Source organism: Eubalaena glacialis, chromosome 3 (genome assembly GCF_028564815.1).
Source record: "Eubalaena glacialis isolate mEubGla1 chromosome 3, mEubGla1.1.hap2.+ XY, whole genome shotgun sequence".
Taxonomy (NCBI): Eukaryota; Metazoa; Chordata; class Mammalia; order Artiodactyla; family Balaenidae; genus Eubalaena; species Eubalaena glacialis.
Window position 1 is genome coordinate 30,615,332 of NC_083718.1, and position 15,674 is coordinate 30,631,005.

At 32.9% G+C, this 15,674-nt stretch overlaps 1 protein-coding gene across 2 annotated transcripts in view; it reads right to left on the reverse strand.

Moving 5' to 3' along the window:
• Positions 1–362: 362 nt before the first annotated feature.
• Positions 363–15,674, reverse strand: part of EXO1 (exonuclease 1) — a 44,589-nt gene continuing 29,277 nt past the window's right edge. The window contains exons 9-13 of one of the 2 annotated variants that reach the window (XM_061185415.1): positions 14,730–14,973; positions 10,413–10,971; positions 6,694–6,795; positions 3,411–3,604; positions 363–501 (exon numbers count right to left, since the gene is read on the reverse strand). In XM_061185415.1, coding sequence (XP_061041398.1) covers positions 363–501; positions 3,411–3,604; positions 6,694–6,795; positions 10,413–10,971; positions 14,730–14,973 — 1,238 coding nt within the window. Of the gene's footprint in view, positions 502–3,410; positions 3,605–6,693; positions 6,796–10,412; positions 10,972–14,729; positions 14,977–15,674 lie in introns of both variants that reach the window. The other variant, XM_061185416.1, reaches the window with a different exon arrangement.

Here is a 15,674-nt window from a genome sequence, read left to right on the forward strand (position 1 = left end):
AGTAATTTCCTCTAGTATAAAATGACCACAGAATTGTGGTTTTCCATTTACCATCCTTGTACTTGACAACATTACAGAAATCTTTAGAGTAGATTTTTGTAAGTTCCAAGGGACTTGCTCAATTAACATTAAAACTTCGAAAACCTATCAAAACCAAAATTATTTCTCTAGTTAGCTTCTTATGAAAATATAAAAAGCTGAACAAAAAGTTACATAGTTAATATACAAAATGTACTCTATTTAAAAATAAATAGCATAGATCTAAGAACAAATCTTTCATACTGATAACTGCTTCATTCTCAAACAGGACATGAAATTGATAGAGATTCTCTTGCAGGCAATAGCCTCCCAGCTGCCTGTGTTTATTGGAATATTGCTCTCTGAACATGCATACAGTCAGAATTGTTAAATATATCCTCTTCTTCTGGTGTTAGTTGGATGTTATCTTTGACTGGAGACAGGGGATCTGGCTTCTTACAAGAAGGAAGCTTTTCAGAATCTCTGCAAAAGATAATATAATAAAATGAATTTATTGGGTAGTGTTATTAATATAATAAAATGAATTTATATAATAAAATGAATTTATAATAAAATGAATTTATAGGGTAGTGTTTATTAGAAAATAATCTACCTGGACAAAATAGAGGTATATAAAGAGGATAAGACCCTCTACTGTATAATTTGTCTCAATTTATTATATGACACATTCAGGTTCTCCTCTGAGTATGCCCAATAAAATTTGAGTTTTGCTTCTTAGTACCCATGCCTGCTTTCTAAATCACCTTTCAAGGTAGGTGCCAAGCCACTACTAAATATATACTAGCTAAGGCAGAATGGTTCCAATAAACAAACTTTAGTTCTTTTCTCTCTAGAACCCTTCTCAAGTCTGGCTGAGGACCAGCATGAGTGAAGCATAAACAAATGTTTAAGCCTTATCTTTTTACTCCTCCCCTTCTCCCAACTTTTGGAAGGAAGTTCTATGTCTATAAAAATTAATCCTATTATGAAGATAACAAAACTGATTCTATGTCCTGTCAACAAAAATTCAACAGGAGTAATTAAGTCTTATTTTTCTAAAAGGCATTTAAGAATACTGTTGCACCCTTAATTTCCCTCTAGTAGCAGTTCTCAAAGTATGATCCACAGATGCCTAAAAATTCCCAAGACACTTGCAGGGGGTTTGTAAGATCTAAACTATTTTCATAATAATATTTAGACTTTATCTGCCTTTCTTAGCATGCTGACATTTGTACTGATAATCCAAAAGCAGAACTGAGTAACGCTGTTGGCAACTTAGGATGAATCAAGACAGTAGCACCAAACTGTTTAAGAAATACTAATAGTATTAAAACAAAAGTCAGTCTCAAGAACATTCTTGATGAGGTAGTAAAAATCATAAATTTTATTAAATCTCAACCCTCTCAACTTCTTAACATTCTGTGACAAAATGAGAAACACACAGAAGTCACTTTTGTTACATAATGAAGTCTGATGGCTATCTCAAGTAAAAGTATGTGTGACACCATGGTTATTCAAATTTAGGTATTTGGCAAAGGGCTTCTCTAGAATGAACAAAGAGAGACTGTTTGTTACTTCAAAGAAAAAAACCTAACAGTATTTGTTGCCAATGACAAAACTCAAGCTTTCAAGTGAAAATTAGGAGTTTGGAAAACTGATACCTGTCACTTGACAGCTTCCCAGTACTTAAAGACTTTGTTGATAAGATTGCGATTTTTAAATATTGTATAATGAAATATGTCAACAATTGGAAGATAAGCACAACTCAATAAACCCACATTTTCCAAATAATCAATGCCAATGTTATAAAATCATGCATGAGTAAAAGATGCACACAAAGTACAATATGGACCAATGGACTGTAATGTTACACAGAGTATAAAAAGTCAATTTATATGGTTTCATATTCTACATTACAACTAACTTTTAAGAAACTACCACTTGTTGAATTTTGGTGTAAAATAAAAGAAGAAAAATTACAATTAAATAAAAATACTATTATGCTAAAATGCATTTTCCAATTACAAATACATGTGGGGCCAGATTTTCTTCATATAATTCAACCAAAGCAACATTTCATAACAGATCAAACACAGAAGCAGATAAACAATGTGATTCTCACTTTTTTTGTTTTGAAAAACATAGCTATTTTTTGTAAAAATATACTATCAATTTTAAAATGTAATGAGATTGCTGTTATTTAAAAATAAATAAATATTTTTTAAATGTCCATTTTAATTCCTAAGATGGTTAAATGTTGACAAACGTAGCCCACATAAACCAAAGTACTTTTGGGCACTCAATAATTTTTAAGACTAAAAAGCGTTCCTAAAGGCAAATAGTTTGAGAACTGGACTTCCCTGGTGGTCCAGTGGATAAGGCTCTGTGCTCCCAACGCAGGGGTCCAGGTTTGATCCCTGTTCAGGGAACTAGACCCCGCATGCATGCTGCAACTAAGAGTTTGTCTGCTGCAACTAAGAAGTCCGCATGTTCCAACTAAGAGGCCCGCATGCTGCAACTAAAAAAGATGCCGTGTGCCGCAGCTAAGAACTGGCACAGCCAAAATAAATAAATAAATATTAAAAAAAAAAAGTTTGAGAACTGCTGCTATATGGTTTAATCTAGACTTTACACAATGTAAAGTAAAAACATAATTGTCCAGCACTTATTACAAAGTGTTTCCACTCATACTATCTCATCTGATTGTGATAACATTTCTATTAGGTAAGGTTTAGTCTTATCATCCCATGTAAGTCACCTCCCCCCTTTCCCTCCCTCCCTTTCTCTTTGTGTTTATTCTTAGCACATTTGCTTTAATAAGAACAAGAAAATACATTAATTATAAATCTATGCTACTCTGTGGCTAATTCTGTTGTCTAACAGATGCAATTTGGTTCAAAAAATGTAGATATATAGAGGGTCAAGTCTCTTAAAACAGTGTTTGCTACATACATTAGAAATCTGGTTAATTCATCATATAAACTCATTGATTCTTCCCATTTTAGATGTGATAATTTAGGGAAACAAACTGCTTTAAATCCAGAAGTACCATAGAGCATTACCTTCCCACTCCCATGTCTAAAACAACATTTAGAAGGAAAGAAAAATAAGACACTTAAGGCCTGGAAAAGTAATTCGCTTAACAACAGAGAGACACCAAAGCCAGATTGAGAACTGAGGTTTTTAGTTTGCCACCTTTTCACTAAAAGAAGGTACAGAAACTGAAGTTAAATATTCTTACAAAGAGTCAGTTAAAGGGACTAGAGGAAAATAATTCTCTTAGGGTAAGAGAAAAAGAAGTTGATTCATATGAAAATAGAAAGAGGAGACAGGGATTGAAATTACAGAAAAAAATTATTTATCATTTTAGAATAAGTTACAAGATAACTCACTTTTTAAATACAAAATTTTTCCAGAGTTCATTGATTTTTATCTGCAATCCTGGCTTGTTCTCGGCATTATGATGATTTCTCTTATGGATGCTTGATGGCTTCTTGCTCAGCCCACTGACTCTGGCAGGTACTAAAGGTTTGATCTTGGTTGTAGAAAGATTGTCCACAGAACTAGATTTATACAGCCCAGGAACCTGAAGATTAAATGCCTGTTTTAATACTATTCTGTCAAAGCAACTACCTTTATTTAATTTCAAACTATTATTTATACACTGGAACAAAAAATAACCTATAATCAATGTGCAAAAGTGTGCTTATAAACGTCTACAAAAATTATCATATTTTCACCAGGTAATACATGTACCTGGCACTAAATCAAGAGTATAAAAGAACAGACAGAAAAGTGAGTCTCCCTTACTCCCTCACTGCCTTTAGGCAGTCACTGTTACCAGTTTCCTTTACAACCACTGAATTCATTCACACACACACACACACACACACACACACAACTGGCAGCATACTACAAAATGTCGTGTACTTTGTTTTTCTTGCCTAGTATATCTTGATTTTACTTAACAATGTATCTTGGAGATTTTTCCATTTCACATGTAGAACTGAATTTTGTTTTGAATAGGTTGCCTGTTTTTTCCATTGTATAAATATGCCATAATTTACTTAAACAGATCTCTACTGACTTTTAAGTTGAATCCATTGCTTTTTTTTAATTGAGGTATAATTTACAACATTGTGTTAGTTTCAAGTGTATAGCAAAGTGACTCAGTTATATATACATATATATCATATATATACTCTTTTTCAGATTCTTTTCCATTATAGGTTATTACAAGATACTGAGTATAGTTCCCTGTGCTATACAGTAGGTCCTTGTTGTTTATTTATTTTATATATAGTAGTAGGTATGTTAATCCCCAACTCCTAGTTTATTCCCCACCCCTGCCCCCGCTATCCCCTTTGGTAACCATAAGTTTGTTTTCTATGTCTGTGAGTCTATTTCTGATTTGTAAATAAGTTCATTTGTATCATTTTTTTTAGATTCCACAAATAAGTGATATTATATGATATTTGTCTTTGTCTGACTTGATTTTTATGCTGTGTGAAATGTGGAGCCATTAAAATTTTGTTGCTGTTTTTTTTGGATAGTAGGAGTGTGGTAATATAAAACAAGGCTTTAAAATTAATGAATCTAGTAGAGGGTGTATAAAGAATGGAAGGACTCACACATGAAAGGTGAAATCTTGCATTAGGATGTTGGTGATGGGAAAAGGGAGAGCAAGAAATAAGACAAAGAAAGAAACAGGATTTAGATAGGTATAGTTATTTGGTTGTTTTTCTTTAACCCTTGAAAAAGAAGGATCCAACTGGAGGTTATAAAGAAAGAGGACAACCATAAGATTTTGAAACTGACATAGAACAAATATTATAATTTTATATAACTGATAAAAATGCTCTGAGAAGTACTGGTTAGAGGTTAAAAAAATATGAGTTTGATTTTAGATACTGAATTTGGATACTAGGGAGCAAGAAGGAAGGTTCATCTGGGGAATTGTCACCAAAACAGAAGTGACAGTTAAAACACTGACAATGCAAATCTGACAGAAAGAATAAAAACAGTAAAAAGATGATGGTTTAATATCCTCCTTTTGAGGACATTAAACCATCATCTTTAATATAACTCCTTTTGAGAAAGTACTTTCTACATCTCTAATCCTATCACTGTGAATAATTTTGGTATCTTTCCAGACTTTTTACTATGATTGTACAAACATACACATGTGTGTGTATTTTCCAGCATTTAAGCAAACAAAAACACCATGCTATTGTGTTTAATATTGTTTAACAGCATGGTTTCCCTTTTCATTCAAAAATAATATGGACATCTTTCCAAGACAGTATCTGTTTGAAAAAGCCTTTCTCACTTAAAGATTTTTAAAAGAATCTTATATTTACATATTTTACATTCATATCCTTATTATCTTTCAGGTTTATATTTATATAGTATGAGATGGGGACTTTCTTTCAAATAGATATGCCAGGCCATTTATTTAACATTTTTGTAAAGTTTTTATGCTTTTAAAAATACGCATAAGAAAATAATGTTAACTATATGAATATAGTTTTCTTGTATAAATATAAGAAAAATAATATATGTTCACTATAGAAGAACATGAGAAAACAAAGAAAAAAAATTCACCTATATATCTACCAGTCAAGAGCTAAAACCAACAACGTATTTAATGTATTTCACTCTCTTATTTCTAGATATTTAGATTTTTTCTCCCAATTTTTCATTATTGTAACCAATGCAAGAATAAGTGCTCTTGTATTTAAACTCTTATTATCTCCTTAGGCTCAAGTTTTAGAATGCACTTACTGGGTTAAATTATTTGAACTCTTTCAAATTGCTTTCCAGAAATGGCACAGCAATTCTTACTCTCCTAAACATGTGATTATTCATCTCACTATACTCTTATAAAATGAGTAAATTAAAAACTTTTTTGGAAAAATGAGAGGTAAGAAATTATATTTTATTACTTTGATTTGCATTGATTACTAATGAGGTTGAATGTGCTTTTATATGTTAATCAGCCATTTGTGCTTTTTCTTTTGTGATTTCTGTTCATGTCCCTTGCCCATTTTTAAGTCAGGAATTAGTATTCTGATATTGACAGGCAAGAACACTTAATATATAAAATAGGCTTTAACTTACGAGCTTTCACTATGCAGTCACACATATATTTACATATTTTGATTAAAAAAAAAGCTTGGCTTATCAGGTGCCCAATTTCTAGAATGCCTTTTTGCAATATACATCAAAGCTTTAAACCATACATGCCTTTGGACCAGTAATAACACTTCATAGAATTCACCCCTACAAAATAATCAAAAATGTGTACAGTACTCAAATATTTACCAACAAAATCTTCGTTGCAGTACTGTTTGCTACAGCAAAAATTTTTAGGGTAAAGGACAAACATAAGACGATTAGCTAAACCCATACGATGGCATATTTTATTCATTATAAGTAATGTTATGTAAGTACATAGAAAAAGTTCTTTATACTGTAAGAGAAAAATAGCAGGTTTCACAATTTAAACACCTACAAATCATGCACAAATACGGTTCTAGATGATTTGAAGGTAGACATTTTGTGTAAATAAGAATATAGGCATTTTGATTTTGAATTTTGCTTATATTTCTTATTGCCTGGTAATAAGCATGTGCTGCTTCTGAAATTTAAAAATAATTTAAGTAAGTGTTTTACCTTGTTCCTTAGAGGCGTGTCTTTTTTCGAAAAATGAAATAAGTGTAGCTTGGATTTCTGATTACCTTGATTATCAAGTGACTTAAAATTGCAATCAGATTCCTAGATCCCCGAGATGAAAAAATAAAGCAAACTTAGATTTTTACTATCAAATTTTTATGACAACTGACCAATATTCAACAAAACATAAAACAAGTAAATTGAGAAAATCAGTGTAAATAAAATGTAATTTATCAGAAGAAAAAAGTATAAAAAGCATGAAATAGAATAAAAGAAAATTAATCTAACGTGGAAAGAATGGTGTTTGCTAGTTTCACTAAGGAAAACCAGCTGAAGAAGTAAACTGTATAAAATATAAATTAAAAAGCTATAAGCAAAAAAAAAAAAAAACTATAAGCGTGGGGGGTGGTGGTGGGATGAATTGGGAGACTGGGATTGACATACATACACTAATATGTATAAAATAGATAACTAATAAGAACCTGCTGTATAGCACAGGGAACTCCACTTCGCTGTACAGTAGAAACTAATACAACATTGTAAAACAACTATATCTCAACAAAACAAAAAAAACCCCACAACATGGAGATCACTGTCGTGGGAGAAAAAAAAAAAAAAAAAAAAGACATGCCAAGCATTTGCTGCCCTCCTTTTTAATGGACAGATGGCTGCAGTGATTCATTTCTTAATCACTTCAGGTCCAAACATATAGGAGTAATTTTCACTGAGTCTTTCCTGCCATGATTAAACCATATTGACATGATAGATCTCAATTCCTCCTCCCAAGTTTGCAATGTTGGGGACCTGGATCCTATAACAAAATCCATGTTCAAGGTCATCTTTGTACTGGATGTTCTGTGTATCCCCTTCCAAACTGTGAGCAAGGCACAAGCTGTGTCACATGATGCTAAAGCCAACCCAGTGTCTGGTATATTGTGATATAATCCAGAATCTACAGCTGCTCCAGGCAATGGAAGACTATACTTGAAATTTTCATGCATCCCACATTGCCCCAAAGTAAAAAAGAAAAAAAAACCACAAAAAGCCTATAAGCAGAGTCTCCAGAACCACAGGGAGCACACAGGTCTTCTTAAAATTGAAGGTGTTTATGCTTGAGATGAAACTGACTTCTATCTATGCAAGAGGTATGCTTATGTGTACAAAGCAAAGAACAACACTGTAACTCATGGTGGCAAACTCAACAAAACCAGAGTAATCTAGGGAAAAATAACTCGTGTTCATGGAAACAATGGCATGGGGTTCATGCCAAATTTTGAAGCAATCTTCCTGCTAAAGCCATTGGACACAGAATCCACGTGATGCTGTACCCCTTCAAGGATTTAAACTTTTGGGAAAGTAAATAAATAAAAGTGTGGATTTGTTCTCTTGTTAAAAAAAAAAAAAAAAAGTCTCCTGCTGTAACAGCATTTGTAAACTTGGCTAATAGTTTTCATAAATTACTAGCTACAAGAGGTTGAACCAGTTTAGTTCTACATCTCTTTTTAATTGTGTAACATGTTCAACATTAAAGAGAAAAAAGGCATATACTTTCAAGAAGTAGAGTAGCACTGTATCAAATGCACAGTTACCTTCAGCAAAGACTTTTAAGACCTACACTCTACACCCCAACCCCATCATGTAAGACTTTTCTATAGACAGAATAATCTGGATTCCCACAAAAGTCAAATAAAAAAGGACAATGAATGCAAATTCAGAAGGCTTTACATTTCTGCATTTTTCAAGAGGTTTTTTTTTTTTAAAATATTTATCTTGGGATTCTACATAGTATTATATATTTAAAACAATCCAAAAGTGAAAAATATTCCATTAATTTGGATTGTAACTTACAGAAACTCTAACATTTCTTGCTCATAGTAGTGATGACTCTGGGCTATATCATTTCTTAAAATAAAGATCAAGAGTAAGATCCTAAGATTAATTAATCTCCAATACAGTTAATGAACTCAATATACATAGAATACATGGTTGTTGCTTTTCACAGTGAACCACCAGTGGAAGTCTCCAATGCATTTTCTTCAGAACCATACAGTAAAACCTGATACTCAAAATGAAGCCCTGTGGCACTGTGGCTCTCTAAAACATTTTCTGAATAAAGAAAGACTACACAGTTTTTATGTTACCTGCTATTGTCCCAATTGTTTGACAATTAATTCATTTATCCAAAGAGGAATTTACCACATCTGGTGGCAAGAGATGACTTAATGAATGATTCTTAGTTTGTTTGTTTGTTTTTGAGGGGAGAGAATTTATGTTTCTATAATTGATAAGCACAAAAATTGTTAGCCCAGAAGACAGAAGTGTGGAGAGTTCTGTCAGCATGATGAGCCCATAGGCTGTGAGCTGGTAAGGTTTCTCAGTAAAACATGCTAAAAGCTTTACAAAGTTAGTAAAGCAGGAAGATGTCTGCTGGAAAAGAAACAAGAACACCCCAAAGGAGCTCAGCAGACTTGAAAGTATCCTCACAAATAGACGGTGATTTTTAAAGAAAGATGTTCAAGAAATAGCAACTGTGATGGTACCCAAATGGTGCCATGAGAAAAATGCAGTAAGATGTGGAAAATGAAAAAGATGACATTAAAATGGAGGCTCATATTAAAAGAAACAGAGTCTTCTAGACCAGTATGGATAAACTGAAGGCAAAGTGAGTCAATGGGAAAAGAAAAGCAAAAGCCTCAAGGGTTTGGTTTGGCATACTCTTACTCAAAAAACACTACATGGAATGGATTTTGGATTTGAATATATTAATTGATTTCCGCTTTCTCCAAATGAAAACAATTTGCTTCCATATTGTAAATAGGCTTTTGTCTTTAATTTGAGTCCACTACAACTCAAGTTTCCTTTAGGAACTTGAATAAAATACTTTCCTTTTCATAAACACAAGATATACTGATTTATTACATGTTTAATATTCAGGATTATCAGACCTCAAATTTCTGTCAAATATTACCAAGGCTGTAATTGTTCTTACAACTTGGTAACTGTAGTTGTGAACATAAAATGAAGTATGTTAAATTGGTAAATTTAAGATAACTCAGATTAAAGAATGTATTATGCCATCATGTCATTTTAAAATATGATGTCACTGGGTCTTATGAGCAGTACTTATCTGGAGCTTTGATTTTACTTAAGTAAGGATAAAGATATTTTACAAATAAAAAAAATGGCTAGGATGCTTTTATTAATTTAAACAGAAAAATATAAAATCACTTGTATTACTATTTTGTTTTGTCATAAAGGGGAATTACAAAAAGAATAATAAGAGTAAATAAAAAATGTATTTCTGAAGTACTAAAACTTAAGACGAACACCATCCCATTAACAGGGCCATTTCATTATAAGGTTTCAAATGTTGTCTGAATTCAAGAGTATATTAAGGATTTAAATATTAAATTTATAATAACTTTTCATGAAGCTTATCATTCTGCTTAGGTCTTAAGTGTTCCACAACTTGAGACACCTAATCAATGGAACACAATGATTCAAGAAATATAGTTGGATTAAATGTGTAAGAGTCTAAAATACAGAGAAGCCCTTCAGATGAATAAAACATGAACTTTCTACACAGTAAGATCTAGAATGAAAAATTAAAACAATCAATTATTTCCATAATGTAGGCAAAATTTCCTCAATTGTCTGATAAACACCCTATTTTCTCTTACATATGAATTTGAAAACAAACGCTTCATAATGTGACTTACCTCTGAATCTAAATCCTCACTAGAAGGCTGAGAAAGTTTTGATGCATTTAAATTGTGTGGTGATAAGTCCATGCTTTCCTGAGACTGTGAAGGCCAATCCACTTCATGTAAGGGATGAGATTCATCACTTGACTCATCAGTCTTTAACTGAGATACATCAGACAGCTCATTATTCTCAGGCAGAGAGATGGGAGAATCACTCTTTCTAAGGAACTGCTGCAATGCTGTGCTTGGAGAGGGGCTTGGTGTTCTTGAAAAATCTCCAAGGCTTCCAGACCAACTGAAACAACTTCTTAGTGTACCCAAGGTGGGTGGTGAGATGGTCCTCGTGAATCTGCTGGCCTTAAAAGACTGAGACTCTTCAGCAATCACAGTCACATCATCTGGAATATGCTCACTTGAATTATGTGCTACACTGATATCTAACAACTTCTTGCCATCTAGACAATCTGATTCATTTACATTGGTTTCTTTATCTGTGACAGCAGTTTCATCTAGAGACTGGCTGCTTGCTTTCTTTGATATACAGTCAGCAGAATCCAGAGAATTGGAAAAAAACCTAACAGAAAAAACAACAGAAAGAATGCAGAAGTGTTTTAGAGTTTTCTCACAAAGGTGACAAGATTCATAATGGAAAAATGGTTCTTTTAAAAAAATCTCATAAATATATTAATTTCATAAATAAAGGCAAAATAGATTTTACACATGGCTGATACTCAAATATTTGAACAGATATAGAAATATGCAACAGAAAGGACACTTTATAACTATTGTCTCTAATTTTGTAAACGCAAAATAAATTAGCCATTTACCCCTCATCTTAGCTTACCTCCTAGTAGTAGCAAGCCATCTGGGAACTTGTAGTAGTATACTAATCTATCAAGTTTTTTATATACCCTATAAACTTCTACACTAATTTAAATATTGAGGTTAAGACTTTCAAATCAATTATTAAATTCTGTATTACTAAAGAGGTATTACTTATTCAGGGTAGCAGCTTTAAAAAAAATCACTTTTAAAAACTCCAATATAAATGAAACAAATATCAGTATCATTACTGGGAAGGATGTATTCAAGGAGTGTTTTTAGGTTTAAAAAGAAAATCCGAGAGTGTATGATCAGCTAAATATGAAACTTAAAGAGAACCTACCTCATTAATAGGCATTAGTTCAAATCCAAGATGATTAAACAGAATATTTACTAAATGCTGAGAGTAAAAATCCTCTCTTATCTTTACATCAAATCCTTAGCTGATGTGTGTGGGTACAGGGCAGGAAGGAAGCAGCACGTAAAAGGAAAAGTCTTACTTGGTTTTTCACTGAGCAAGAAACATCAGCTCCTTTATCTGATCACATAATTCACTTTTAAGCAAACAATAACCCCTATGATATCCAAACATTTTTCTATGTATTATTTTGTAGGTAAGAGAAGTTAGAGTAACAGAGCCCAAGGTTATAACATTAATCAACTAAAGAACAGAATTAAAACCCAGAACCCCTCCTAGTTCACGGCTGTTTCTTTCCAAACAGCCTATGGTGTGACTTAACTGATAATTATATTTCTAGATCTGAGAAAATAAATAGGCATTATTCTAGGATAAGTATCTATATAATAAAGATAAGACTTAGACTTCCAAAAAGCAAACAGATTGGAGACAATCTTTTGCATATTTAATACCTCTGTTATGTTATATTAAAAAGAATGGGGTGGGAATGACCACTGGCATATATATTAGTGACTGGGCACTGTGCCAGGTGTCTGATATATATAACTTCTGCTAGTCTTAAAACAGTCTTATGCATATGATCATCCATATTTTATAGTTAAAAAAATAGGCTCAGGGAAGTTAAATGGCATATGAAACATCACTCAACTAATTAAATGATAGAGTGAGAATTCAAGTCCAGGCCTATAAGATTGTGTGCTTCTTTCAAGGTACCATGCCAACTATGACTAGGAATCTTTTCTATCACTAATACTAACTATACAACCCTGGGAAAGTTTCTTAACCTCTGAGAGTCTCAATTTCTTAGCCCAAAATAGAGAAAATAACGCCGACCTGAATATCTCATAATACTGTTGCGAGGAATAACATATAAAAGAACTTTGAAAATCAGCTAAGAAAACTAATTTAACAATATCTAATTATTATTAGATATTGCTCTATAATCTAGATCAGAAAACTATACACCAAAGATTTACTCCCAATTATTATTTCACGGGAAGTTGATGCAGAAAAAAATATTTCTCCAAGCATTTCTTAATGCGTCCTCTGAACAATTTCTTAGCGAAACAACTAACTAAGCTATATAAAGCAGCTATTTACAGCTTCAAACAGAGATTTCATTAAGCTTCCACAATGACTTAATAGCCAAGACCTGTAGAGACACACAAACATTATTCTCATTAGCTGTCTCCAAAGAGGAAGAAAAAGGAAATTCTATTTTCACCTAAATGGAAAGAAAAAGAAGCACTTTTTCAGAGGCAGAGAAATGAAATCCTATTTTCACCCAAATGGAAAAATAAAACACGAGTTCCAAAAATTTCTCTGAATGACAGAAGTCAACTTTCTAGAATGTATAAATCAGCATAAATCATCTAGAACCCTATTTTCCATCTTTTGCTGCCTACTTTTTCATTATTCCACTGTTAACAAGCACCTTTAATGAGGGTGACTAACAAAGGAAGAATCAAAATGATCATTTCATTGTACTGTGAATGTTTCCTTGGAAAGACTTGGTGGGAGAAGGGTTTGAAACATCCCCTAAAGGAGGCTTAGGGATTATCGGTGGTTCATTCCTTCATGTCCTTCTCCTATCATCATGGTTAGACAAATCTGGCTGCAACCTAGTTTATTAAACTTGAAAAATAAAAAATATTCATTCTAAGTCTTCTAGAGAAATACAGGGGCTGATAAAGTTTCTCTTTCTTAAAGTTAGTAAATCATGCCTAAATAACTTCTAACACTTAAATTTCCTGTTTCTAGTTGTGGTACCACTATCCGAAGTCAATAAAATAAGAACTATTTATTGTATGTTTATCATCTGTTGGGCACTATTTTACGCACTTTACTTATGGTAATAATTTAATTCTATCAGCGATCCTAAGATTGTTATACTTGTTAGTCTTGAAGAAACGGAAGCACCCAGAAATTAACTTGCTCAAGTCAAACATCTCATGAGTAAACAGGATAGGATTCAAATCCAGGTGGTCTAACTCCAGGGTCCAAATTCCTAACCCCTAAGTTATACTGACTCTTCAAATTCTCATCTTCACTCGCAGGGACTATGGCAACAGCCTAACTAATCTTTCTGCTCAGCTTTGGCCCTCTAGAATCCATTCTTCACAGTGTGTTCAGAGTGGTCTATCTAAACCAGGAATCAAATCATACTCCTCCCCTGATTAAAACCTTCTAAATGTTTTCCATCACCCCTAAAGACTCAAGTTCCTTAGATCGGCTTACAAGCCTTTCATGAACTGGCTTGCTTATTTCTGCTCCCTCATCATCTACATTTCTGCTCCCTTTTCATCCTTTTCCCAACTTACGTTGTGGCAGAAGTAATAATAGCAGTGATCAACAGCAAAGAGTTAACCCCATGCTCCGTGCTATTGCTCACCTCCATGCCTCTGTCCAAGCTGCATGAGTCTGCTGGGAAAGTACCTGGCTCCCTTCTTTGCTTCACCCACTCATCATTTAAACCTAGGTAACAGCACCTAACACTCATCCCTTCCCTCTCACCCTTTCCAACCACTGCCTCAGCATTAGATGCCCTCTAAACACCTCATGCATGATTTTGTCATTGTACTTACCACACTGTATGGAAAGATTTTGTTACTGACCTATTTCTCCAACTACGAAAAACTACATGTTTCTCAAGAGCAAAAACTATGTCTCTCATTTTTGTAACACAGCATCTAGTATGGTATCAGATTATCAATTAATATGAGAACTCCACAGTCATCTGTATTTAAACAGATTTCTAAAAATACTTTGTAAAATTATATTTAGCTCTAAAAGAAACTAAGAAAATAGAAACAAAGTGGGGGGGAGGAACCCCAAAGTGACAGAGTTTTTCTAATGCAAAATGTAGTACGGTCTATAATTTTTATTTTGGTTCTCTATGGAGAGATTGCAAAAGTAACAGAAGTTCAAGGGAACAGTGGAACTAAAGCAATACATGATAAAAAACTGTAATTGGATTAAGCCAAGTTTTACACCTATCCCATTAGATTCAATGTTATTCAGGACAATTAAAATAAATGCCAACAGAGTATATAATACAACAGACACACAATATTCTATAGATATAACTATACCTGCTTCTGGTTCCTGGAACCACAACTGCACCACTTTCTTCATTTTTTCTCTGTAAAAATGTTGCAAATTTGTTTCTCGTCCTAGGTGGTGTGCTTAAGCTTTTTTTAATAGTAGTTCCATCTACCAGGTCAGGAATAAACCGTTCAGAAGAGTTCAATAACTTATTACCTTCACAACTATTTTTCTTGATCTTCTTTGTAAAGGAAGTAGAATACTGACCCAATAGATCATCTTCTGATAGCTCTTCTAAGTAAAAACAAAATTATTTGTAAATCTTTATTTCATGTGTAGTTAGACATTTGGTCTTACTTTCACAGTCCATGTTCTATTGTCCTAAAGATGAAGTCTTATTTTTTTTTTAAACTATGCATCAGAAAAGGAAATAAAAGAATGACTGAATAAAAAATTCCCTTGGCTGTGTTTTACGATTTCAAAAATTGGCTATGATTTAATGTCAACTACTTGTACGATTTTATGTGAAATTACCCAAACCAAAATTTCAGGGTACAATCAATTCTGTAAGGCTCTACACTCATTATAGTAAGGGCCTAATTCTGAATGTTAAAAAAAAAAAAAAAAAAAAAGGAATTAAATGTATGATTAAACTAATGTTTGTTTAAAAAAAATGTTTCAACATTTTTCAAAAAAATGTTTCAAGGAGCTATATATACACACCATCACTGAGTTAGGGTTTTTGAGGTGTATTTGATTGTCCTGTAGTCAAAAGTAATTTGTGCTCTAGCTCTGATCCTCATTACATAGCTATGGGGCTCTAGAAGACTGTTGTGTAACAAATGCATTTTATTGGTATAAGAATAAATCATAAGACTAAATAATGTAAGATGTTAAAGCTGAAATGGGCAAGGACATAGAGATAGCATTAAGGTACTTTAAATAAGTCTGAATAGCTTCCACTCACATGGGAGTAAATGCTCATGACGCTA